Here is a 27,723-nt window from a genome sequence, read left to right on the forward strand (position 1 = left end):
GGAGCCTTCATCATATCAGAAGTGGGCGAACATCTAATATGTAAAGCGACACAACTCAGCTTTCTGAGTCGGCCAAGTGAAAGCTTAAATCCAACACTGCATTATCAAAAACTCTGATGTTGCTCATAAGATCAAATCATATGTGACAAACAGCAATTTATTTTCACATAAAAAGCTTGGGAAAGCTGTGTGATTTCATTTGATGTAAACGTTCTTTACTATGGGAGCATTCAGCTGACATTGTGCAAGGCCATCTCCGGTGTGCCGGCCAAGCTGGAATCAGTCAGAGTGTTGATCTGAAAAGGAATGTACAGTCTATTGACCCCAATTCTGTGGGTCTGTGGTTTCTAATTTTACGGCCAGATTTCTCTCAGCTCTGACTATAACGGATGGGACGGCCATGAGGGAGCAGGGACACCTGGCCCGCTGAGCCTCAGTCAGCACCACTGTCCTGACAGGCCTGATGAATGCAGGCTGATGAGTACACACACTTGCTCTACTACAGCCCGCTGCCTCGCTCTGTGGGGCTGAAGCAGAAGCGTAGTGCTCTAATGCTCTGCAGGTGTGTCTGAATAAGGGCTTTTACATTACTGTACATAAGATTTGTAGTTTCCACAATTAATAACCATTAAAAAGCAGTGTACTGACAATAAAACACTGCATTTGACATGTCTACTGTACTTGAATTATCAGTAAGTCTAACAGAGTACAGCTCTGTGTTAGTAATTTGATAAGCAAGACTACTATGTAACACAAATCACATTTTATACAAACAGCTTGACTGTACTGTGCAAAAAGTCTTAAGCCACCTTAATTTTGTTCATCTTAGCAAGGCTGAGGCTGTACAATTCCATGTTTCACACTAAATATTGACTTCTGAAGAAGCCATTTTTTTGGTGTTTTAATGCATTGTACATGTTCTCCGTATTCTTTTTTTGATGCCACAGTGAAGTTGAACTTTAAACTTTTGAAAACAAAATGTCATTACTTCATCATTATATCCTACAAGACCTTTGTTTGAAATTTTGTCATAAATTGGCTTGTGAATTCTTGAGTTATGGCAAAAAAAAAACGTGTGACTTTTGAACACCAGAATCTAGTCATTTTATCCTTGCATTCAAGTGGATATTTTGCCAAATTTGAGAAAATTCCCTCAAAGTGTTCTTCAGATAATGCATTCACAAGAATGACACAGATGCAAGTCATAGCGACCTTTGACCACTAAAATGTAATCAGTTTATCAGTCCAAGATAACCCCTGTGCCAAATTTTAAGACGTTTACTGAAGGCGTTCTTGAGATATTAAGTTCACAAAAATGGGACAGATGTTTGGACAGCCCGAAAGCATAACATCTACAGTCAATGCTGTCGCCGGCGTGGATGCTTGAAAAATAAAATTTAATAACAGACATTAATTATTACTTCTGTTCTAAAAGGCAAAATGACAAGAAGATGCTGTTTATTACTTTAATATCACCACTTCAAACTGAACTGGAGGCAATAAAATGATGGAAAAGGATCCATCTTTCTCTTAACTCAGTAATAATCGACTAGACTTTGAATTTTCATCATCTACTATGACAAAAAATAAAGCTACACGCACAGTGGTTGTGATCTCTTCAAACCTCTCTTACACTCTGCAGAAATTAGGGATGAACACTGCGTTGCAATCATTGTTAAGTCACTCTAGCTGAGACATCAACATCAAAACCAGGTTCAATCTGACGGTGACAACTGAGAGATAAATCAGCCTACAGCTTGGGAATACCTCTAAACCACTTCCTGCTGCTCTGCAGTGACCTACTTAGCATGATTTGCTTCATCAAAAAATGTTGCGGGAATTTCCACAGCTTGAGCAAACATTTAGCACGGAGCCATCTGATGACCTGATGTCTCTCTGAACTGTTTGTGAGGTCTTGGCTTATGTAACTCAGTTATGCACCTCCACCGCCAACAGTACTTTGACATGTTCCCAACACCTATGAATACTATTTTAGCAGCAGTGAAATCAGCCAGGCTGTGGTTTGGGTGTCGGTGAGTTTAGAGGCCTGTTTCATACCGTGAAACACAATGATCTCGCATCCAAGTCTTCCTCTTTTCAGAGGAAGTTTAGATTAACGTAATAAACAAGGAACCAACAGAAGGAAGTGTTGCGTAATGTCAACACAACTGATCTTGACTAAACAAGGAAGCAATGCTTCCCTATTTAAATGGAAATCTAAAGGAATGTGGAGCAGGGTGTGTCTGTCCTCAGATCTGTTTGACTGCTGTGTGTGTGTGTGTGTGTGTGTGTGTGTGTGTGTGCGTGTGCGTGTGCGTGTTTGTCTATGAGGGTTTCTGCTTTCGATATGTGTATTAGTACACAAGCTATATAATATGTACTGAAAATGTGCACATGGGAATAATTACCAACTATGACATGGCAGTTACCAGATTTTAGTTACAGGAAAAGGAATGTTTATGAAAAATGTACACAATCCTTTTTAAAGGCATGGTTAAAAATTTTGTAAAAAAAAAAAGACAAAAAATTCATATATATATATATATATATATATATATAATATATATATATATATATATAAATCACTTATTTATTTATTATTTATTTTTTTTTAGTTATTAGGTCACTGTACTTTCACACTACATAACTTGCTGTCTTGTAAACGACATCCCAATTGCCAGAATAAATGTTGGCATTTTACGTTTCTGCAAACCAGGGATGCATTACATTTGTATGTTATTATCTATCCGGTAAGTTGTTTCTTAACTTAAAGAAATCAAACAAAAACAAAAACATAAGTGTAAAAGTAACACTAAGTGCTATGCTAATTGGCTGCTGGCAATAGTTTTTCATTTACTGCACTGACACGAGAAAGAAAGTAAATAAACGCATTTCTTAAAAATGTTAAACTATTCCTTTAAGTTAAGCCACAAGAATCTGAAAAAAATGCAATTCAGAATAAAAATTATAGTAAGTATAGTGCATATAACACAAAGTACTGGAAACATTCTAGGCATCATACGTTTTATGTTACGATCAAAGACAATATGTCATAACAAAACAACACGCCGCACTCGGACTGCTGTTTTCATAAAATATACATTCAACAATATACCAGTATGGTGAGCTCCAAATGGCACCGGTCCATCTGAGTATCAAAGTGTGTTTTCATGTTGCGTTTTAAAGGGATTCTGAATTATTAACAGTCTGCACACTAGAGGATTAATGTAAATGCAACCTACAATTGCTTTTTTTGAAGAACAAAAAGCGCTCTGTTTCTATCTTGTTAGAAATTAATAAAACTAAAATTCCTACGAATTAATCTCCCCTCTCCCTTTCAAACACTGCACTGCACCGTCGTGTTAAAATGGAGACATTTTGCTGACTCTTCATGCTAAAACAGTACAAAGTCTGGTCAAAAAATATCGTAATTAATAACACAAAAGTTCTCCCAAATATGACAGAGACTGGTTGAATTTTAATTCCCAATTATTGTGTTTGAAAGTGTGTAAATCCATGGAGGGACTGTGTTATTCATCCGGCTTTCAACCATGTTTTCTATTAAGTTAATTCATTTGATTATTCATTTGCTTCTATCCTTGTCCCCCATCTTGCTTCCAGCTCGCACTGAGCTAATTAATTTCTCTGCACTGCAAAGCTATTTCTATTTTTCACTCCATGTGTCCGATGAATGTGTATGTTCTCTATCGCTGCACACGCCATTTGTGTTCAAGTCAGCCTCCCCGACTGTTGATCCTAATGTTGATATGCACATAAATAAATGATCAAAATGTGCATGTATGTTTGTATTTATGAATATGTGGGCAAGACAGACTCGAGTAATAATATGACTTGTTGGTGTGGCTTCCACTGACTGCCCTGGAGGGTTTTTCTGTGTGCGAGCCTCCTACCTCGTTGCCGTACATCATGAGGTGGTGGGTGGTGATAAGAGCTTTGAAGACCACCACCCAGCTGGAGTTGGCCGTGCGCTCAAACAGCGTGTCCGCCAGCTGGGGAATGTTCACGTTCATCTCATTGGTGCAGTGGATCAGATCTAGAAGGGAAGAAAAAAAGGAAAGAAAAGGCGCACAAAGAGTTACACAACGGCAGTAATGAGAAAAGCTTTTAAAGGTTTGATAACCCTGATCGAAAACAACTGCAAATTGCTTTTCACACAAAGACAGAAAAACGTAGACGCACAGACACAGCAAGGACGGACAAACACAATGCACGCACTTCAGCTGAATTCTTAAGTGAATAAAGTGTAAAGGACGGATGCTAGTCGGAGAACTTTTTCTAACCTCCTACTCCTCTGCTGACTTCCACTCAGCTGCACCTCCTCCCTCTTTTCTCTTCTCTCAAGAAACGTTCGCAGAAGTTCAGGTGTCATTCATTGACCGAACCTGGTGGAAAATTAAACCTCCGGGCGCCAGAATGTGAAGTTATACAACTTGCAGAAACTGGAGACAAGAAGGGCTCGAGAAGATGATAGTAAGTCCTGCAGTTCTGTAGTATGTGCCACGCTTGGCATCAGATTCATAAGCAGTATTTGTGTTACTTTTACAACCCTTCACAACTACGTCGTTGTGCATCTCAGCATCTATTTAGGTTGCTTTTGAAACATCTGATTTTGTGTGGTGCGTGCCGAAAAAATGGCAATAAACCCATCAGTCAATAGCAGAAAGTCACAGGCCAAAACTGATATCAATTGTTACATTTTTTATTTTTTATTTTTTTTAAACAAAAATTGTTTAAAAATTAAGATTTTCAATTTCTTTTTTTTTGTCTATGATAGTGAATATCGTTAATATGGGATTGCCAGTTGGTTGGTCCAATAATTAGAAAATTAACTGGTAACTATTTTTACAATTATGTCATTCTTTTTTTATGCAAAAAACATTAAAAAAAAAAAAAAAAACACACACACACATATTTAATATAATATATGTATATAAAAGGACTTGCTTTCCTTTTAATCATCTTAATTATTTTTGATTTACTAAATTCATTTAAACCTTTTTAAATGTGTACTTTTGATTTTTGATTTGAATTATTAAGAAACAAGGCAAATGCATGTGACTGAATGTTGATTGGAACTTTTTAGGAAACCAGGGAAAAGCTTTAGCCGAACTTACTGACGTGCAAAATAAATACACAAAACTTGCATTCTCAGAACAATGAGCAATAACTTTTACATCTTCAGAAAACACCAAGCATGCAGACATTTGCAAGTCTGTGGATTTCACATTCAAAGAGGAGACAGAAGTCCCATTTCTTTTACACAAGATCTAATCGAGCTATTGATGCATAAAAACCTCTTTAATTTACTCCAAGCCAACATTTTTCCAAGGGTGCTCGATATGATCTGACCAGATCCTAACAGCTTGGCACCACCTCACTGTACTCACCACTTTAGCCAAGATTGATTTGAACTGATTCTTTTTCGGGTCCCCAAGCTTATTATCAAGATCTGGTGTCTTCACTCACAAAAGGTAACACACACAGTGAACCTCTCAAGCACAAACATCATTACAGACACACAAATTGATCATTCACACCATATTTTTTTTTTCTTTTTTTGGTTCTATTTCCCTGACGTTCTCCGCCTCTTTTATTCCATGCCTTTACTTCCAACCTCTCTCCATCCACCTCCTCTCCCCATCCTTTGTTCTTCACCACAGGACATTATAAGCTGCTGGCTCTCACACCTGGTAACTACGGAAACAGCTTCTCATTAGACTACTGGAGGACTGTAGCAGGGAGAGTCCCGTCGGGAGACTTCATCATCATAATCAGGAGGCGCGTGCACGTACAGGTGCACACAGTCATTCAATAAAACCTTCCCTCACTCACTTAATGCATTATCTCCCCCAAGCACTTGCCCACACATACAGCAACAAAACAGACATCCAGTCCGGCATTATTCGCAAATCTCTCACTCGACATGGCATGTCTCCCACTTCACCACGCCATGTGGTGGGCTATTTAGTCGATACAAATGAGTGTAGGTACATTACTTTGTGAGCACAATACCTCCATTTAGCTGCATTTAGCGGTGTGAATGACAGCTGAACAGAACAATGCTCATTCAGTGGCTAGCAAAGTGAATCTGAAATGCAGTTATCAACACGGAGAGTGGCAGGAATAATACCTGTTGGGACATTTTCCAGATATATGAACGCACAAGCATGTTGAATGAGTCTTTTCAGTAATAGCCTTGATCTGACAGCTGGCCTCACCTTGTCCTTCTTTCTGTCTTGGTGCAATTCTTTCCCCTGCCTTCTGCGTCCCCGTATAATATCTCCACACTGATTGCGTACACGTCTCTGGACTGGAAAAAAGCACTAAAAGTGACTGGTGGCTTTATTTTCTTTTAGTTCTGCTACCTTTACTTTCCGCTCATGTAAACCGGCTAAACCTGCAATATGTCATTATGTCAATTTTAAAAGTAGCTTCAGTCACTGTGCTAAATACAACTCAGATTGTATTAGTAATACACAATATGGCAGCGTGATTAATATAATATAATGTTTGTAAACTTTCTAATGGAGCAACTAATGACTAGTAACAGAATTATGCCGGTCGAACCGGATTTGGCAGTTTAATACAAATATTCAACAATTTGTTTTGTTTTCAATACAAACTTTGAAAAGCTCTGCAGAACGTTTAGACTGACAGCGGCATTCATGTAATATAGTAAACAAGCTTCTGGCGCTAATGACGGATCACAAATGCACAACAACATGTTTTAAAGACACAAGATATCAAACAAAAACAATAGACTGTATCGTATTAACTTGCTGTGAGCTGTAAATTCACCGCTTCTTCACCATACAGTGTGGTCTCTCTCTCTCCCTCTGTGCCGCTGACTGCATATCCACAGCTGCAAAGAGTGGCATGGAAGTCAAAAGCACTCACTCTGCAGCAAAATCTGGGCACCAAAATGTCCCCAGAAGTACACCGCACAGAAAAAGCAAAACAATAAAAATAACGAATGCTCAACTTGAAGCAATCTCAGTCGACTGAGGTGCTCCGACTGATGATCCAAGCCTCCGACTTTCAAGAGACAGCACTAAAGAATATTACCTTTTGTGGAGTATATTAAGTAGACTAAAAATGGCAAGACAGCCTGCAGAGTGTAGTGAACTCGCTGCACACTGTTACCTTCCTATAGCTTATACCCCGAAATTCCAGCAATGCATGAAGGTATAAAAATTAGACACCACCCAAGCACAATTAGATACACATCTCTGAACTGGAAACAAGCACCAAAAGTGACTGGTGGCTTTGTTTTCTTTTTATTTCTGCTACCTTTAATTTGCGCCTGTCCATCTCGCTTTTCTGTTTTTTTAAATAGAGCTCATGTTTTTTCATTAGGTCTGGAAGTGGTGTGAGAGAGATAGAAGTAAAAGAAGTACTGATTAGGTCTGTGGGGACACTTGTGCATGAGTGTGTGTGTGTGTGCAAGAGATAATGTAAAGAGGGTACATGTGCTGACTTAATCAGGCAGAGTGCAGAGCATTAAATGCCACTGATCCCAGACCACGGGGAGAAAAAGGCATGGATTGAGGCAAACATATGGCACAGGGAAAAAAAAGGAGAGTGAAGAGAACAGAGAGAAATGAGGGAGGATACAAGTCAAACAGAGAGGGTAAAAGAGAAAAAACAAAGCCACGAATAGCTGAAAGGAGAATGAGATGGTCAAACCAAAAAAGATAATGAGACATGAGAGACATGAGTGTCTCTTCATCCGGACAATTTGCAGGGATCCACACTCAGCCCAACAAGCCTCCTCGCCTCGATTGATCTCCCCTCGCTTTCCTGATGTGGTGATGTGTTTTTTTCACCCTCAAGCAAACCCCGAGCAATTATTCTGACCACAAATGGAAAAATACACCAGATCCAGTCCTCAACAATCTTCAACTGCAAGGCTCTGACCGACACGTCAGCGTCCTGCGAGCAGCAATTACCTGCACAACAGCTGCACCGTGAATCTGACCCGGCTAATTGACGCCAACATATTACAAGATAGTTTAACAACAGAGGAGTAACGCTCACGGCAGGAGGAACTATAACACCATGTCAAAAGTCTGTCCTCCATACAAGTATACTTTGAAGTTGAGTCGAAGGGTCTCGGAGGGATCTTGACTGTAGTGTATGGATATAATTACCCTATTGCGCTTGAGGTTGCAGTTTGTATACAAGGCTGTGCAAAATGGCGGATAATTTAACACAATAATCATTTCATTGTTGAAAATTTTTCCTTAATTATATATTCTCCAAATGGTTTTTGTATTATGAGATCTAAGCTGCATAGTGATTTTGACTTTTTGGATAAAGAATTCGCACAAATATCTGGAGATGCACCCAGTGTCCGCAATCTTTGACTCACCAACGATGAAAAAAATTCACAGACTGAATTGCCTTTTTTTTTTGTTTCACATACAGGCCAACATTTGTTTCAGTATGTTTCATTGAGACTGTAAGGTATTATGTTAAATACGAACTTCGGAAGTAAAGTAAAGCTGTAGATCAAGAGATCAAGAAATCACATCTTTGAGATGTTATTACACTTAAAAAGATTTGAACAGTTTAGGTTTGGGAAATAAATGCATTCACTTTTTTGTCAAGCGCTGGAAGAGAAAATCAAAACCACTCAAAATATATGAAGCTGCAACCAGCAGCTGGTTAGCTCAACATAAAGGGCATCTTTAAAGCTCACTAATTAACATATTGGAGCTCCTTTTGTTTAATTAACACAGAAATAGAAATGTCAAAGTGTTGTTTTTCCCCACCTCCATTCACCGTGCTGAGCAAACAACCTGCTTCATAATTAGCAAACATATTTGAGAGTGATATCAAATCCAACTCTCAGCTGTAAAGCAGAATCGGAGAATTCCTAAAATGTTCAGCCTTTTCTTTGAAATGATGATCGCTTAGATTTGACTCCCAAATCGACATAGTGGAGTTAAATTCTTATATCATCTCTTTAAGTGATGAAACAAAGTATAAAACAGTAACTCAGTCATCTAACAACGATTAGTCGATTAACCCCTTGAAACCTGGAAATCACTTTTCTTGTGCTGCTTGTGCTTTTTTCACCAAACTGGTGTGATTTGTTGAAAAACGTTGAAAAAAAGCAATGGGCAACTTGTTCGGAAATATTACACAAATCGCTAGAAATCTGTAGATTGAGAAAATGATTTTTAAAAAGCTGGGAAAAATTATTCGGAATGAAAAAAACCTAGGGATAAACTAGATTTATAATTAGCACAATTATTTAAAATGGTAGAAGAATTATATTTATATTATATTTAAAGCACCTTTTTCCTTGTCATTTTCTTGGTTGTTTGTTCTTTTATTTTCTTTTTGAACTAATATTCAAGTCATTTTCTTGTACTTTTTACTAATTTTTTGCAATTTTTTGGGTAATTCAGGTAAAGTTACTCATCGCCTTATTCCCATGTTCCAAATTCCCAATTTTGCCCAGATTCAGCTTCTCAAAATTACGGCTTATCTCCGTCATCCATGATGTTATATTGATTTGATTGATTGATTTTTTGTTTTTTGGGACTGATGGTGTGATAAAACAAGCAATCTGAATATGCCAATGTGGGCGCTAGAAAGTTTTAACAGGCACTTTTCAACATTTTGAAACTTCAGCTTTCTTTTACATTTTCTTTTCCTCATCTGTTAATATTGTTTGCCTTTTGCTGCCTTGTGCGAGAAATTAGCATTGTGACAACGCGCCCTCTCTCTCACACTTTCACTCTCACACTCACACTCACACACACACACACACACACACACACACACACACGTGGGAGGAATGGCTGCTGAGTAAATGTGATCTCATTCCCAACAGTGACCTTCTCTGTTCCTCTCTGATCTGAGGTTCATTGTTACTGGTCATCTGTTGACCTCTGTGGGCTTTTCATTGAACCACAATAGATTCAGAGACTTCCTGGTACCAGGGGGCCAGTGTGAGAGCTCGGGGTCGGGATCTGATGAGGAAGTATGTGCTTGGTACACTTTGAAGCAATAAATCAAGAGAAATGTATCAATATTCTGTTGTTTTCTTGGTTGAGATTACGTTATTAGAAGTCGTGCCAGTAAGCATCGACAAACCTGGACATGAGGGACTTCCTGTTTGTGGGAGATAAAGCAGGTGGTCAGATCAAGCAGAGGAAGGAGGGCAGGAGGAGGAGACGGAGATCACATCTGGTCCAGCTGGTCACCCTCTATCAGGGCTCTCCTCTCGTCTCTTCATCCACCTTTAAGTCCCCTATATCCACCTGCTTCCAGGCAACACACAAACACACACACCTTTCATCTCCTACATCTCCTCTGATCTGCAAACAAGCTCATCTCCTGAGTCGCTTTCAATTTCTTTGTCGGTCCGCTGCATCTACAACCTCGCAAATATAACTAATTAACCTTAAACAAGATTATGTTTTCTGTTTTAATCCAGCTCGTGTTTTTCACTAATTACCTGTTTCTCGTACTGAATGTCACTTTAAACCTCTTCCTTCTCCTTTACTTAATCCATTTCAGTCACATGGGACTGACTGCCAAGCTATAAGATTACACAAAAGGAGCCAAAAATGGCTAAAGAATCCCAAAATCCAATCCAAGAAGGGCACATACCGTAGCATATTTAAAATGTGAGTATTAACAGCAGTCGTCCCTACTGACTGTTTCAAAAACGTAGGGCTGAATTTGGGGGGAAAAAAATCTAATGGTGACTATTTTCAGTGATTTCACAATATGCATCACTCTTCTTGTTTTTTTTGAAAGATATATTAAAAAGATCATGGTGTGTTTTTTTTCTGTAGCACACAGATTTTGAATGGTATTTTTACACATTTATTCATTCATTCATTTTATCACTAACAAATATCGTGCCTTCTATAATTTAGATATTGCAATGGGCCACATTGCAATTTCAATAAAATTCCTATTAATTTATCAGCCCTTTACAAAAGTTATCATTGCTATATTAATTAATACCATAATGTTTGAATATTTAATCATTTCTCCTGATCAACAAGTCACTCGTGGTAAAAACGTAATACAATAACCATGTAATCATGAAGAATCAGAAGTGCATTTTTGGATGTCTGGTCTACTCTGCAACTAATTTAATCTGATCTACAGCTGGATTAGATGAAGGAATGATTAATTGAAGACTGATTAACAGCAATAAGGTTTAGATTTGTCAAGAATGTAGCAAATAGGTGTTTTTTTTTCAATATTTCCACTTTGTTTTATTGTTATTATTATTATTGTTGTTCTTATGTTGCTGTTCTTATGATTACTATTGATTATTATGATTAATTATTATTATTATTATTATTATTATTATTATTATTATTATTATTATTATTATTATTATTATTATTATTATTATGGGCATTTTCAGTGGGGGTTTTTACTCAAAAATGTGCATATATTGTGCATAAATTGGTGTATCATGCACCTATAGTCATTTGTGATGTAAATCTCTCATTTACAGCTCATGTTTACAGTTTCAAGAAAAATCATAAAGCTTTTTATTCATTATTTGGCCTGATTTCACAAACATAACCAACAGGCAATAGAGAAAATTGCTTAAAATTAAACCTGATGTTTTGGCCATATGGGGTCAGCAGCAACAAGCTATAGACACAAAAATACTATTAATTTTTAAGTTGATAACTAACTTATTGGCAAAAAATTGCTACAGAGTAACTTTGGCATTCATTTGGGGTTGGGTCTCTCTCAAATATATGATTCATATTTACAGTCTTTTAGCTCTGTTTTGCTCTTCACCAGCTGAGGAAAATATTAACATAAAGTCGAGGGACTGCGGGTTCAACACTATGAGGGACATTGTGAATTTTAAAAAATGTATGGTAGACACTTTATGTAACCTTTAATTGAAAAGAGGGCTAAAATACTGGTTGCAAAAAAAGTTATTCTGATGTCAATACAGTGTTTTAAAAGTTGCTTTCAAGCTGGTATCACTCGACATAGAGCCGTATGTTGCCGTTACTAACAGTCGACCTCAGTTTAGTCTGACACATAAAGATTTGGAAAGTGGGATCAAGATAATTCAACAAGCCCCCTAGTGGGACAGACTCTGAGGTGGATTAACCCTTAAGACCAGATCTGCGATCAGCTTCTCAATCCTATCTTGACATCTTTTTAAAAACCTTAGTGGGGCATGACGGGACATCAGTGCCTCGCTTTGTGTGCTTGACACAGTTTCAGCCCCTTCAGAGACCACCAAGGGAAGGTCGGGCTCACATAGCTGGAATTCCTAACGAGATGGCTCTGCAGAGAACATATCTGGACAAATCTCAGAGACGTTTAGCTGAGACTCTTATGAAGAGAGGACAGTATGTTGACACAGTTTTGTCAAAATACTGTGAAGGGACACATGACTGCCAGTATAATGGCTGAACTTGTGACCTGAAAACGATGCCGTCCCAGCAGCGTCTGATCAGGATGTCCAAGAAGTCCAGTTAATGTCTTCGTTTAGTATTTTTACAATATTAAACATGCATAAAGTCACACCGTGATTGTTTTCGCTACGTAACTTTACCTACATTCACTGTATAGTTTATTCATCTAATGCTAATGTATATTAGCAATTTAACATGACTGACAAACCAGCTATATCATATGATGATGTGACATCACGTGACTTGGTGAGTATCAACAAAACTTTCATACATTAACATGTCGGTAAGGATGATTTCTGTCCTATCACTACTTTAAGACTTTATAAAACCCCATTTTTTTTACTGTTCAGATAGAGAAAGAGCAAAAATTCTAGACTGTGGGTGTAAAACTTTAAAAAAAAAACTGACCACAGTTGATATTTTTGTTTTGTCTATTTGGATTTCCATTGTCACTAAAACACTTAAAAAAAAGTTCAAAACCTGCTGTACAGAGTTTGATATGCTGCTCATCTGTTTATCATTTTATTTATTAACATTATTTTGATTAGAACTGTTTTGAATCTATCTCAGATTTGTGAAATGTTCTGCATTTTGGCAAACGTCAAATTCTGAGAATAAATAACAGCTGGATAAATCAATTAATTTGTGATGACCAACGAAAAAAGGTTGTAACACTGCATATCGCGTTGCTGAGCCGCCCATAATCACCACGGGGGAAATTAATCAGTCCTATGACCAGAGATATGTATTGGTTTTGGATCTATTTAAGTTCTTTGATCTCAAAGGGACTTTCTCTTTCTGGTTTTGTATCTCCAAAAAGGTCAGAGGTCAGCTACTTACAGAATAACCCCACTGTTGCTTGTAGGGATTCAATGTCTTGCTCAAAGACACTTCTGCGTGATGGACAGTTGCCGGCAAGAAGGTGAAGGACGACGTCTCTAACTGCTTGACCACCCTGCGGCTCCAATCACGCTACAGGGAATTGAGATTATCAAGGTTTAATAGTACTGATAACTAAGAGGGAGTACCTCCAAAGAGTTGACTGACCTTCATTGAAAATGTGCAGTACTAAGTACCGGGGGACATACACACCAACAGACAGCATACAGATAAAAAACCAGACACAGGAGTACAGCCCCAATCTGTTAAAGATTAACGCTGCGCAGTATCAGCACCTTGTCTGGCATGTACTAGTAATCTGCTTCTCTCCTCTGTCTGTTTCTGTGTTCGGGACTGCAGACAGGGTTTGCCTCAAAAGAGGATTCCCCGTCCACCCCTCCCTGCCTCTTTCTTCCCCTCTCAAATCCTTCAGATAGGAGGTGGAGAGGGAGGAGTGAGCTGTGAGGAATTGTAAAAGAATTGTAAGCCTGCTAAATTTGAAAGAAGCATCATTTCCATTCATTTTGGGGCCTTTACAATCACACTAAGCCCCAACTAACAGTGCTTTTTGTAAATACTCATAAAAAAGGAGCGGGTGATTATGAAAAGTCGTGTTTTGTTGTGCTGACAAGGGAAAACAAAGCTTTTCCCACACCTTCACAGACTCTCTGTCATAACCTGTTCTTTCTAGGATCACTCACTTTGCTGCCAATACAGTCCAAGAAACAACAGATGTTACATCATTGATCTGTATTTATGTTTATACTGTCAGATGACTTCTTGGGAATAAAAACTGTGATTTGACTGGCTGTCTTTGGGCCCCAGCACAGATTCATAGATAGCTTTTACGAGCAAATAACAACGTTGTCTTATTCTCATGCAGTTTATTTGACAACAAAAACAGAAAAATGACAATAGCTAAATTGTTGGGGGTTTTTTGCTGTGTTAATAGACAAAATATGTAGTCACGCAATGTGGGAGGTAAAAAAAATAATGGATTTTTTTGCTGTTTTCCTGTTTTCTGTATTGCCACTTTAGAGTGGACTGGGAACTAAATGAGCTGGAAATGTGGACAGAAAAAAATGCTTTTACATAGAAATTGAGTTTATCTCTCTCTTTTATGTGGATTTATATAGCTGAAATGAAATCACTATTAGGGCTGCGGCAAATTGTCGAGTGATATGCCCATTGTTTTCTCCATTAATCATTTAGTTGTTTGGTTTATCAAATTTCAGAAAAAAAGGTGAAAAATGTCAATCCATGTGTCCCAAAGCCCAGGATGATGACTTTGTTTTGTCCACAACCCAAATATATTCAGTTTCATATCATAGAAGAGTAAAGAAACCAGAAAATATCCACATTTAAGAAGCTGGAATCACAGAAATTTTACTATTTTTTAGGTATGTTTCTTGTATGTTTTGGGGGGTCATTTCCTCCTAAGTTGCTCATTTCTTTCTTCTCAGGATTTTGTAGGTTTCAAAGGGTTAAAGGCTGAATTACAGTACAGTGATGTAATTTTCTGAGCTTACCAGACTGTTGGCGTTTCTATTATTTGACTTTGCCTACTTAGACATTATCCACATTACTGTTGATTATTTAACGAAAACCTCATTGAGAAATACAAAACAATATCACTGCAATATCGATAGAGGCATTTGGTGAAAAAACTTGTGATATTTGATTGTCTCCATATCGCCCAGTCCTAACTTTAAGCAGTCATGATTTCAAATAAAAAAGTTAAAAAAGAGCACTGCTACTGGATGAGCACTCAAAATCTGCCAAAAGTCAGGAGTTTGTGCATCAGAATCTGTTACCAGAGAGCAAATGAGAGATCAGTGCAGGAGTTGGGTGGGAGGACAGGGAGGAAAAGATGGAAGGAGGGATGAAATGATGAGCCAGGGAAGTGAAGGAGAAATAAATAGAGGGGGGAAAAGAGGATTAAAAAGAGGGTATAAAGAAGAGGCAGAGTGTAGAAACTAAGACAAAGTGTCACCAGAAGTCTATCTATTAATAGACTGGTTCTGTAGCTTTAATTTTCCCCTTGAGGTATTAAATAAAAGTGGATTCTCCTCCGTCTCTCTCAATCACACACAGAAATATAGAGAGGCAGAGAATTAAGGACAGACGAACTCTCGTCTCCAATGTTTTCATGGGGGGATTCGGGAAATCTTGTCAAGTGAATAGGACTGAAGTCTCTGCGTGCGTGTCTCTGCACAAACATCTTGGGGGAACATCTACCAGTTTCTGTCAGGTAAAAAAAAAAGAGTGACGCCGGCAGAGAGGCAGACAGACGTACATGCACGCAGGTAGACTACGGGAATAAAAAAAAAAAAAGCGGTTGAACCCAGCCAAAGGCTCCTGAGAGAACACGGCTAAAAATAACCAGACATCAGAACGGGAACAGAAGTACTGAGTGTACCCAAACACACACACACACACACACACACACACACACACACACACACACACACACACACAAAGCCTATTAAATACCATGTACTGTCATTACTTAATACACTAAATGTGTAAAATGATTGTGTAGTGTTCCCTCTGTATCGTACAGTGCATTGGATTTGTGGAGGCAAGGGGACAGCCGGGGTTCCCATGACAACCGAATATACTCAAGTGAAGTTTCTCTGGATGAATAAATTAATTGTTAGTGTTGATAACTGCACTCTGTGATCTTTAACAGCAGATGCTACATAATTAATAACGGTCCAGTAACACTAATGTGTTAGTCAATTTGCAGTATTTAGCAAAAAAATGAACTGCTGCTTGTTTTATCGTTATTGTTGCGTGGTTAATGTCAATTTTTCTCTGTCTGCAGATTAAAGAAATCCATATGATTAATCATTTCTCAGAGTATTTAATCTTGCATCTCAAAAATGTCAGTCATGGGAACTTAAAGTGCACCTTGTTTTACCCTGGGTGATGAATATCTTTTTTATGATTCACTGGGCTCTTCTGAGTGTTTTGAAGTGTTCTGAAATATGAAACCAAACTTGGTCGTTCTTTAATTGTTTTTCAGCTGCATTAATTTACCTTTATGACCATTCAAGTGCTCTACAACAAGTTCAAACAAGACATTTCATATATTATTACTTTTTGTTGACAAATATTTGCAATTTATTTTTTTTTTAGCTCTGTTGTCATCCTCACCTGTGAAAGATATATTAGTGTTTGGCTGCTAAATGCTCTATTCTGCTTAGTAGCTGGTTGTTAACTTAATCAGTCTTCCACTTGGAAATATTACTTTTTTTCTTAAAGATTTTGTAATTGATTTTTTTCATGCTTCAAGAAAAACAAAGTCGAAGCGAGAAATCAGAAAACGTTGGATGGTTCGAAGACACAGACCTTTAGCAGTTTGCGCAGAAACTTGAATTCAGCTAGCCCAGCGCAAACTCCCTGATGGATCAGCAAATTTTCTTTTGCTAACACAAATTAGAGCACACTGTGAACTCCGGTGAAAGAGTTGCGCCATCCGAATTCGAGTTGCTTCCTCTCAGTGAATGGTCTCCGAGAGGCGAGGAGTAAGGTGAAGGGACTACAGGGTGCTAACGAGCTCATTTATGTTTCATTTGTGGTCTGACAAACAGAGAGAACGCAAACGTGGTGAAATGAGGGGCTGAGTGAGTGCAGTGTGCTGCATGTAGCTCTAAAACAAGATTTTTACCCATTTTACATAGTAACAAAAATGGAAAATCAGTAAGTGGCGGTCGATTTTGACAACGTGGCAGCCAGCAAAAATTACATCAATATAAGCTATGGAAAACTCTGCAGGGACAACTCGAAGTAAAAATTCAATTTTACTTCAACAAGTACTTTTTATTCATTCTATTGCACATGTGCATCTGAGTGAGTAAATATGTCGAGTTTATTTAATATAATACCTTTCACAGAGCAAGGTCGCAAAGTGCTTCACTGGAATAAAATAAAAAAAGGGACCATAAAAACAGGTATTCATTTATTCAATACTTTTCTATGCTGCATATGATGGTGCTGAAATAACAGTCAGAATGACTGACTGACAAGTGATGTGCAGCGTTTATGGAAATATGTCCCATGATATAGCATACAGTCTCCACAAGTTTCTGATTTAACTTTTCCCATGATCTAGTGTCAAAAAAGTAAATAAAAATTACAATAAACTGTAATATCGAGTTGCAAAAGTCTGCAGATAGAATGGTAATACTGTAAATATTGCAATACACAGGGTGCATACATATTTTCACTAATATATTTTCATAACTTTTCCATGACATTGAGACAAACTTTAATGACCATAAATTCTCTGAAATGACCATCGATCCTCCTTACCTGACCATCATGTCTTTTTCATTACTATATAAAATATATATCAGAACTGGATATATAAATATCAATTGGGGACTGTTCGTTTTTTATTAAAGGGGAGGGGGTGATACAAAAAAGGGGGAGACATGTCAAATATCTTTTAGGCACTTGGGTGGGACTTTTTTTTTTTATTTTTGGTGTAGTGGAGGGGCATACAACTTTGAACAGCTGTGTTTTGAGTTTATTTTACTGCCAATTAAAAAAAAACAATTGAATGGGTTCTGTGGGTTTGGAAAGCATGTTTTTTTTCCCTTTCATTTTTTTTAATACGTAAAGAAGGAATTTTGTCAATTTTTTGTCTTTAAAATGTTTGGTGATTTTTTTAAAGAAAAAATGTTTGTGATTTTTTTTTCTTCAAAACTTTTTTTGGTGATTAAAAAAACAAAACATGATTTCAAAGGTATGTTTTCTTAAAAAAAAACACCAAAAATGACAGCTTTGACAGCTTTGATCATGGAAAGAAACTGTAAAAAAAAACAAAATTATCATTGAATCTTCAAATTTCTGATGGTCGTCTTTTTTTTTTTTTTTGATTTTTTTTGGGGGATTTTTAACTTTGTTTGACAGGATATTTATAGTGTGAAAGGGGGTGCAAGAGGGGGTGACATGCAGCAAAGGGCTGAGATTGGAATCAAACCTGTGGTTGCTGCAGCAAGGACAGTTTTTGTACATGGTGCACCTGCTCTACCAGTTGAGCTACTGGGTGCCCCGATATCCGACAGTCCTTAAACACATCATCTGTTATTATACAGGTCTGTGAAACAAAATTTCTAAAACATTAATAAAAGTGCAGATTCAGCTTCTTTTTGGTGTGTTTTACATGGCTGAGGAAGAGGGAGGGGATCCAGGATGTAGAAGATGTGGTTAGCTTGATTATGTTCGTTACACTAAATAAGTAAATGAGGGGGAAAATGGGAGGAATTATGCAAAGTTCACTCAATTGGGTCTTTGTAGCAATAACATGACTAATGTAATAAAATGTAGTTGGCCACTTTAAAGCCCAGTAAATCTGAAGACTTTAAGTCATGTAGAAAACATTTTATGGACCTTGAATTATGCATTAGACTCTAAATAAAAGCCGGCTAATATTGCTTCTCCTCTGTGTTGTTTTATAGCACGCTGTGGTCATGCCAGGCCCAGCTGAATGTGCTTCAATGTGACCTGTGCAGCAGTATTTGTTCACTCAAATCACTACAGTTTGTATTACACATTCACCGACTCTGCAGCCTGTTTGCAACTGATCTCATACACACTCAAAGAGACTGAAGCACTCTCACGGGAGGCAGAGACACCACTGCAATTCATCGCTCTTCCCACACACACACATACACAGTCTCACACACTCAACACTTTGCGGGCAATCCCTCGGGCTTCACTTGAAACAGACGTATCCAGACAGTCAGCAGTAAGCCTTTTTCCTGCCTGGTAGTCTAAACCGGGCCTATCTCTGCTCTGCAGCCAGGGAGGGGCTGCCCCGCTCTGTTTAGATAGCATTAGACTCACCAACAATCACTTAAGACACAGGCGTCCCCACCGTGTTACTAAGCAGCTACACCCTGCAGCAGGTCTATCGGCGCTGGAATCAATGCAACACAAATAGCTGGAAATAAGCGGGACTGTTTGTATTCTTAAATGTCCTCGAATCACTCTGAACCTTTTCAATTCCCTGAAATACGTTCTTTTGTGGTATTCAGTGGATGGTGATAAATCACTTCATGTCTGTACTCTGTGTAACAAGACTGCAAAAAGGAATAAAAAGGGACAGAGTGACAGGAAAGGAAAACACGAAATATGGGAAAGAATCAAGATTTAAAAGCATATAATATCGATCTTTAAAGTGGAACTGGAAGTTAAATTCTCTGCACTTCTGTTTGAGGAACAATAAACTATAATAACACTGCATCTGTTGTAAATGTTTTGTGGAAATAGCATCTAAACTTTAGGCTTTCAAGTGGATGTTTCCCATGACTGGCAGCAAAAGCCAGGGTTGTGTAAAATGCTGTTTGCCTGTTAGGTTTTGCACATTGATACAAACAAGTATTTACCATTTTTAACCAGCCCTCATTGTAGTGATTTCCAATTGTTAGCAATTTAAAGGGACAATTCACACTAAAATCAAAATCACTTATTTTTCCTCTTACTTGTAGTGCTATTTATTAATCTAGATTGTTTCGGTGTGAGCTGCAGGGTGTTATCGGCTACATCTTCACAGCTCCAACACGCTGAAACTCACATTGTAACATTCTAGATCAATAACAATTGAGCAGGAAAAACAATGACTTTTTTGAGTTTGGGGTATAATATCCTTTTGAAACATATGTCCTTTTAAAATTCACAATATTTAGGAGGACCTGTCAAGCTGTTAAGATTGTATTCCACCTAGAGAATGGAAGCTAGCAAGCTAGGCTTACTATAGATTACCACTGGACATTAATTTTCTTCTTGTTATTTCAACACCTGCTTAGTAATCAGCAGCTCCTGCACACTCAGTGGTGTGTTTGTCTCACATTACAGAGAGGAGGGACTCTAGCTTGCATCAACCGTCTCTCGTTCATGGGTCCAGCTGCAGTGATGACAAATAACTGTCAAAACTCACAGCGACAGGCGGTCCTGCAACGTGGACTTTCTAATGCGCAGAATCAGAGTCGGTATACGAATAATTATTTGAATCAATTTTTGTTTTAAGGCAAATTTATATACTTCAATGTAATTTTTTTTTTGTCTCAATCAGCATTACTCTTAAAATTGTAGTCATTATTGCCCAGGGGAAATGTTTGTGTATCTAAATAATCCCAAAAGTACCAAATTCCACAAACCCACGCCCATATCTAACACATAAACACAGATGTATGAACACACAGAATGGTCAAGGTGACCCCCAAGCCCCGGTCTGAAATAGAGCTGTAAAGTTTGAATGGGCATAAACTCACTGGAGTCTGCAATACAAACCACATAAACCCGAGCTCAATAACCTGCTACCTGTCTCCTGCATTAACCCAAAGACTCACTGTAGCCCAGACAGAGCCAGTCAGAGTGTTGGACCACTCTAGCACCACATCAATTTGTCATGCAAGTGTAACCTAGTTTTAAGGTTTGGCTAAAAATGGCCCCGATACAACATGCTGTCAGAGGACCTGTGGGCCAGCAGCTCAGCCAGCTGGTAAAAACGATGTGGCATGTTGTATTAAGCCTCCATAACCTTAGCTGCTACTGAGTAGAAAGGCCTGAAAATGTCCTCAATAACAGGATACTCTGACTAAGCTGCTGAGCCAAAGGCTGTGGTTAAAATTTCTGTCAAGAATAGCATGTAGATATAAAACTGCCTGACCAGGGCAGGGCGGCAACAAAAGAGTAACTGAAAAATGATAATTTCAACTTTGGCCAGCAAGTGTGACTCTTCTGCAAGCCATCAGCAACTTTGGGAGGAACTGTTTCAACAGGAAAAACTAAATATGTCGGTTAATACCAAGAGTGAGTGTTTTTTTATGTAGAAAGTGCAAGTTATGCTTTATGTATTCAAACCTCTGTGACGGTCCACATGGCAAAAAAAAAAATAAATAAAATAAAAAAAAAATATCCTGACCTGCCCCAATCCCAGAGGATGTTCTCGTGTTGTGTTTTTAAATAATAAAAAAAGGGTTTATTCATATTCATTTATAAAACAAAGCATATTTAGCAAGTGTAGCATAATGCTGAAATATCTTTTACCATAACAGCCGAAACAGCTATATTGCACATATTTCTGGTATCTTATAATATTTTATCGTTATTTTCTATTCTATATTAGGTTTTTATTTCCTCTAAATATGCTTATTGTATAGACAAAACACAGAGGCACATTGCTTGTAAGTGAAAACCTATCTGGAAATAAATCTTATTCTCATATTAACTGCTACAACCATGAGGTAAATAATACAGATAAGGGCAATTAGGAATAATGTGCAATCAAAAATTTGCATCAAAATCACTATTCTATCTTAAAAAACACTGCATTTTACTCTATGTACTTTACTTATGTACTAGTAGTTGCTGAGATTGATTTCACAATATTATTATAATGATTCCTGTCCCCACATTTACACATTTCCTGTTCTGTCCCACGTCAGCCTCTGAAGTACATGCCTACAAACACGTCCACGTATGCAGACACTGAATATAGCTTTAACTACTGTCCAAATCCTTTTAAGAGTGCATCATACCCTCTAAGCCTCTTTTAAATCACTGTTACATGTGAAATAAAAAGTCCGACAAGCACTGCACGTTGACAGTGCATGCAACAACGGCCAACAAAGACAGCAAGAGTATCAAAACATGTCAAATGTTTCCTGGCAACAACACGTTTGACTGTAATGATGCAACAACTCAGAGGCAACTCCGCAAGAATCGCTGCCCACTGGAGACTCGATAAACATAAATCACTGGGATTTTTTAGTCATGCTCCCTACAGGGAGATTCTATTGTCACCTGTTCCTGCTCTGTGAGAGGTCAAAAGGTGAAGATCACCAGACAGAAAACTCCTCTCCAAAAAAAGAGATTATCACTGTGTCGTGCAAAGGCATTTTAACAGGGAGGATACCTGCTGACACAGAAGTTCCTCCTGTAAGCCAACATTTTGTCATTTATCTGCAGAGCAGCTGGGACTTAATGTCAGAGTATGCTTGAAAAGAATGAATGTGTCAAATGGTGACGACAAATTTTGGGCAGTTTCTTTACAAAAGCATTCTTAGTATTGCTCACATTTTAACACAGAAAAAGTGAAGGAAGTAGTTGTATGAAGAATTGAAAAAGGGGAGCTTCAGACAGAAGTTATTAAAATAGTCACATACAACCCAAGTCTGATGCTGTTTGGGCTCACCAGATTGTCACTGAAATCACATTTATAATTTTTCTTAAAGGAGTACTTCACTCCTCCATGTGACCATTTATGTATGTAGTTGTATAAGTTTGTAAATAGGTGATACTGGTTTCTTAGGGCTGATACTGATACCGATTATTAGTAGTTAATGAGACCGATAGCTAATATTTGGAATCGATGCATTTACAATAAAAAGGAAAATCTTTCTGTAAATATTTAGAATTTGGAACATAACAAACTCCAACACAGAACTACTGAAATTTTGAACATCAAACACAGCAGTTGCTGTTGTTAAGCATGGACCCCTATGACTTCAATACATAAAGAATTTGCTCAATTTTTAGATTCTTCCTTCACAATGGAGGCATGAGAAAAAAACGATATTTTCTTTACAAATTTAATGTAACACGGGGTAATTAATTGATATAAAGAGTCATTTGGGGGATGAAGTATTCCTTTAACATCATTTAAATTGTAGTATAAAAGCAAACCCTGAACGTAACTGTCAGTTGGAAATAAAGGCTAAAAGAAAGACTTCATTACTCCTCACTTCCATGGTCCGCCCTCCTCTCATTCACCTCTTTGAAGACAACGAAGGAGACATTTTGGAGAAGACAGATGGTTTAGAAGAGGCGTGAAGAAAGCCATCAACAGTACATCAAGTCGAAACAACCATCCCTGAACAAAGCAGGGGTGAAACCTCAGCATTACTTTACCACCCACTTACATCACTTCATTCGCACCTCCATTTACGTGGCTCCAATGACTCTCACATCATGACTAGCAAGTGCCTCTCATGTGATGTAAACGTGTGTATTGCTCACAGAGGTTAAGTGTTGCAGAAACTTGCCACCAGAGATTCGGTAAAACAGATAAATGGCGAGAGACCGAGCTAATTCTCCTTGTTGCTTTTCATTAGGATTATTAGATATTCCATTACCTGGATTACTGGGAAGCTTCATTAAAGTCTCATTGTCTAATTCTAAGAAACGTTCACCAGCAGCTCAGCTCAATCCGTATAAACAACAGCTGTAAAAACAGCACCATTACTGAGGCTGCTGCCGATTTCACCATCCAACTTCCCCCTGTCAACTAAAGTCCATTTAACACAAGCCAGTTGGCTGGTTTGCTGCCATGACAACAGAGTGCCAGCAAAGGGGAAACTAGAATTCAGTTTAAATGCCACAACTTCTCGCTTAACAGCTGTAAGATGGTGAAACAATCAGTGTTTCAATGATGCCAAAGTGGAAAGAAGTGGCCTCCTTAAGTGTGTATGCGTGTGACATTGCATCACTTAGCTGCCGATAAAAGGCTGGATTAAACACACGATAACTCTCACCTTGAACAGTGGTGAAAGAAGGATTCGGATAATTCACTTAAGTAAAAGTACCAATCCCATCCTGTGAAAATACTCAATTTCAAGTAAAAGTCTTGCTTTGAAAATGTTACTTGAGTAAAAGTTAGAATTAGGGCTGTGCAATTAATCCAATTTCAATTTCAATTTCAGCTTCCAACAATTACAAAAACAATGTAATCGAGAAAAAACAATTACTTTTCCACATTCTGTTTTGCAAGCGTACCCTTATTTTGTCTTGTGCCCTGAATGCCATGTGCATTTTCGCCACTCCTTCCCTCAGCCTAAGCTCAACACTTGCAGTCGATTCTACCAGCGAGGCGAGTGGTATCAGCGCGAGGAAAGATGACGGAAAAAGAGCAACAGCTTTTGGTGAGCAAATTAGGCAGAACAAAAATTCCGTTATGTGGGAATACTTTGGATACGAGGCATCCCACATGGAGCAAAAAAGAATAAAATGCAAGATCTGCTGCATGGTGGTGTCTGCACCACATGGCAACGTGTCGAATCTTTTTCATCGTCTTAAGTTTAAACATAAAGTGGCCTATGCCCAAATAATTTTAAAAAAACAATGGAAGAAAAGGACAACCCCATCAACATCCACCACAACACAGTCATCTGTTTAGGACACATTATAAAAAGCAACTCAACAGTAATTAAATTAAGGAATTAAAAGAAGCTCAATGGGAAAAGTATTAAGGGATATTAAAGTTCAACTTTTTAAGTTTTTTATGTTGAATAAATGCAACATGTTTACAAAGTCAATGAGTAATCGTGGTAAATAATTGTGATTTTAACATTGACCAAAATAATCATGACTAAGATTTTTGTCATAAAGGAGCAGCCCTGGAAGGATAATCAGGAACATGTACTTTAAGCCTTAAACAAACAAAGGGTAAACAAAGTACCCAATGCAGAATTTTTTTTAAAAAAAAAAAAAAAGAAAAAAAAGCACACAAAAAACTCAATTAAAAAAAATAGAAACAACCACAAAAAAATTCTATAAAAGAATTTAAAAAACAAACATCTTTAAGAACCCCCCAACAAAAAAAACAAAATTATTTAAATGTTTAAAAAAAAAATAGAAAAAGACTTCATTGTTGTTGGCAATTTCCTGTTAACCGACTGTTTAATTAATCAAGCAGCTGTACTTGTACAAACTATTTTAATTTATAACAACCATCATAATTTCTAAAATCATGTTTTTTTTAATGCAAAAAACTTGATTTGTAAAGTAACTAAAGCTGTCATGTAAATGTAGTGGAGTAAAAAGTACAATATTTCCCTCTGAAATGTAGAGGAGTAAATGTATAAAGTAGCATGAAAAAAACAAGTAAAAGTACTTCATATTCATACTTAAGTACAGTGCTTGAGTAAATGTACTTAGTTACATTCTTACACTGTCCTTGAAGGCTGCAAGCAGTTGTGCGAGCATACATATCACATTTGAACCCTGCATCACTGATTTTATGACAATCATTTCCTTAAAAAGAGGAGCTATTCAAAACTGATGAGAAGCACTCGACATTTTTGCCACCGACTCACAAGCTCGGGGTTAATTGAGGTGGACAGTCCCAGTCATGACACTAAATGGCTTTAAAACGGCACTTATTTTCGCCAGTGGTGCGTGAATGTCACGGCTGCTCCGGCTAACAGCAGACCCCCGAACCCTAGCACGCTCGCTGCTACGCTGGCAGCACTGAAAGGCTTCTGCCAGGGTTATTCGGTTATTGGGTCTAGATGCAAATATGCCGGTGAGATCATTCACAGCTTGCTGTCAGACAGTCACAGCTGCTTGTGGTGAAATTGTGCCGGGGGGAGAGCGTCAGAAAATGATGGTCGTGTGTGTTTATGTGTGTGTGTGTGCAGGTGGGTGGAGGGAGCTGTGACTGTGTGAAAGATGGATAAACAGATAAAAGTTTGCAAAAACACAAACTAAATGGGGTTTTTAGTGTCAAAGTCTGTCACGTTTCCAGGTTTCTCTCTCTGCAGGCTAACAATTCACTAACCAGTGGACTTGTTAGCTGACTCACACACCAGCGAGCTGGCTGGCTTACAACAGCTGAACCCTATTCAAACCTGTAGCATCTTGTTTCCAGATGTATCTCCATTGTGCCAATATCCAGCTGATGTGGACTGCAGTTTGGCCCATGCTTCTCAATGCATATTAAATGTGTCTTGATTGTTGTGATTAAATTTCACTTTCCTTCATCATATTTGACTGTTTCTGAAAACAGATGTTTACAGACACACTGCTGCAGATTATGGCAGTTATTAGGTAACTCATCACGGGTGCAGATGTCAAAACCATGTTTTTTTTTTTCTTCAAATAATTACAGCATTTCCTAGGGGCAAGTCAATATGATACCATGGCCAAAGACCTTCTAGATTCTGAACACCTGTTACTTATTCTTAATTAATGCACCGATATTCAACTATAAGTTATAATAGCTCAAACCGACATCTGTCATTTGTCTTTAGTGGGAAAGACAACAACTGTGAGCAATGTCTCCGCAGTAGGGGTCAACCGATATTGGTTTTTCACATCCAATACCAATTATAAGTAGGTAATGAGACAGATAATCAATATTTGGAACCGATATGCAGTAACAATAAAAAAAAAAATCAAAATGTCAATATAACAATATAACAAACTCCAACACAAAACTTTGTTGAAATGCATTTAGCAAATGTTTGATAAAAACTAAACGGTCAAAATGATATACAAAAATCCCCAGCAACTTCTTGTTTTAATAAAGTAAGATGAAAATTTGAATCAAAAATAGATAACTACTATTACATTTTTATCGGCATTAATTAAAATAAAACGACAAAACAGATAATTGGCAAAATGCAAATATCGGCCCCAATAATCGGCCAGGCCAATAATCTGTTGACCTCTACTTTGAATGGCTATGGCATCTACCACTGCTTTTTCCACTACTGTCTGCCAGCCTCACCAAATTTTATCTTCTTGCTCTTGTCCACTAAAGTGATATCTTTTGCAGTTTACCCTCTCCCAGATTCCCTGTGAGCACAGCTTAAGCTTTGCATTTGGAACTCATGAACGAAACACATTATGTACTAGATTTACCACCCCATGTGTTCTCGGTACATTGGCACCCGATAGTGTTATCAGATCACTTCATTGTTAAGTATGAATAGGGAAAAACTGGCAAACTGTCTCACCTGGCTGCCTGTTTTCATTACATTACCGGGCGGCTGGATCAGCGGGCTGGCTAGCTGACTGAGTAATGATCGAACACAGTGCCTGCCAGCCTCCCCAGCTCGCTAACCGACTCACAAATTGACTACCTGCCTGACTGAATGACGACCTCACCTATAACCTGCCTTTATTCCTGCCTGCTGGCCGCTCTCTCTTATAATGCCAACAACACAATGAACTCGACGGCCTGGATATTACCTTCATGGGGAAATCATCAACATGGACAAACATCATGACAATCAGGCCTTCATGTGATGCACCACTCACTCTCTGACCGTTCCCCCCTGCGGCACCGAGGTCGTTGCTCTCACAAAGAAATCAATAACTTACAATGATTAAGCTTGACGTGGCGTATATTGGCTGTAAGGGTCTGGCCAAGTTCACAAAAGGAGCGGAGACAATACATGACTTTTGTTGAGCGTCAGCAGCTGAGTCTTGCGAGCGAGGAGGAGTTGACGGATGCGAGGCAGCTGAGCCGAAGCATCGATCAAACATGTGCGTCCCGTGCCGACAAAGGCCGGTTCTCAGAAAACAGAACTTCAGCACATTTCGTCCCACAGTAATGTCAAACACGCGGCACATGACTCATTTTATATTTTCAGCATTCACT

At 38.2% G+C, this 27,723-nt stretch overlaps 1 protein-coding gene across 2 annotated transcripts in view; it reads right to left on the reverse strand.

Moving 5' to 3' along the window:
- The window catches only part of si:ch211-200p22.4 (phosphatidylinositol-binding clathrin assembly protein), a 96,266-nt gene that overhangs the window by 65,671 nt on the left and 2,872 nt on the right, over positions 1 to 27,723 (reverse strand). For both annotated transcript variants that reach the window (XM_042512373.1, XM_042512372.1), the window contains exon 2: positions 3,912 to 4,054. In XM_042512373.1, coding sequence (XP_042368307.1) covers positions 3,912 to 4,054 — 143 coding nt within the window. The remainder of the gene's footprint in view (positions 1 to 3,911; positions 4,055 to 27,723) is intronic.

The sequence above is a fragment of the Plectropomus leopardus genome, chromosome 23 (assembly GCF_008729295.1).
Source record: "Plectropomus leopardus isolate mb chromosome 23, YSFRI_Pleo_2.0, whole genome shotgun sequence".
Classification (NCBI taxonomy): Eukaryota; Metazoa; Chordata; class Actinopteri; order Perciformes; family Serranidae; genus Plectropomus; species Plectropomus leopardus.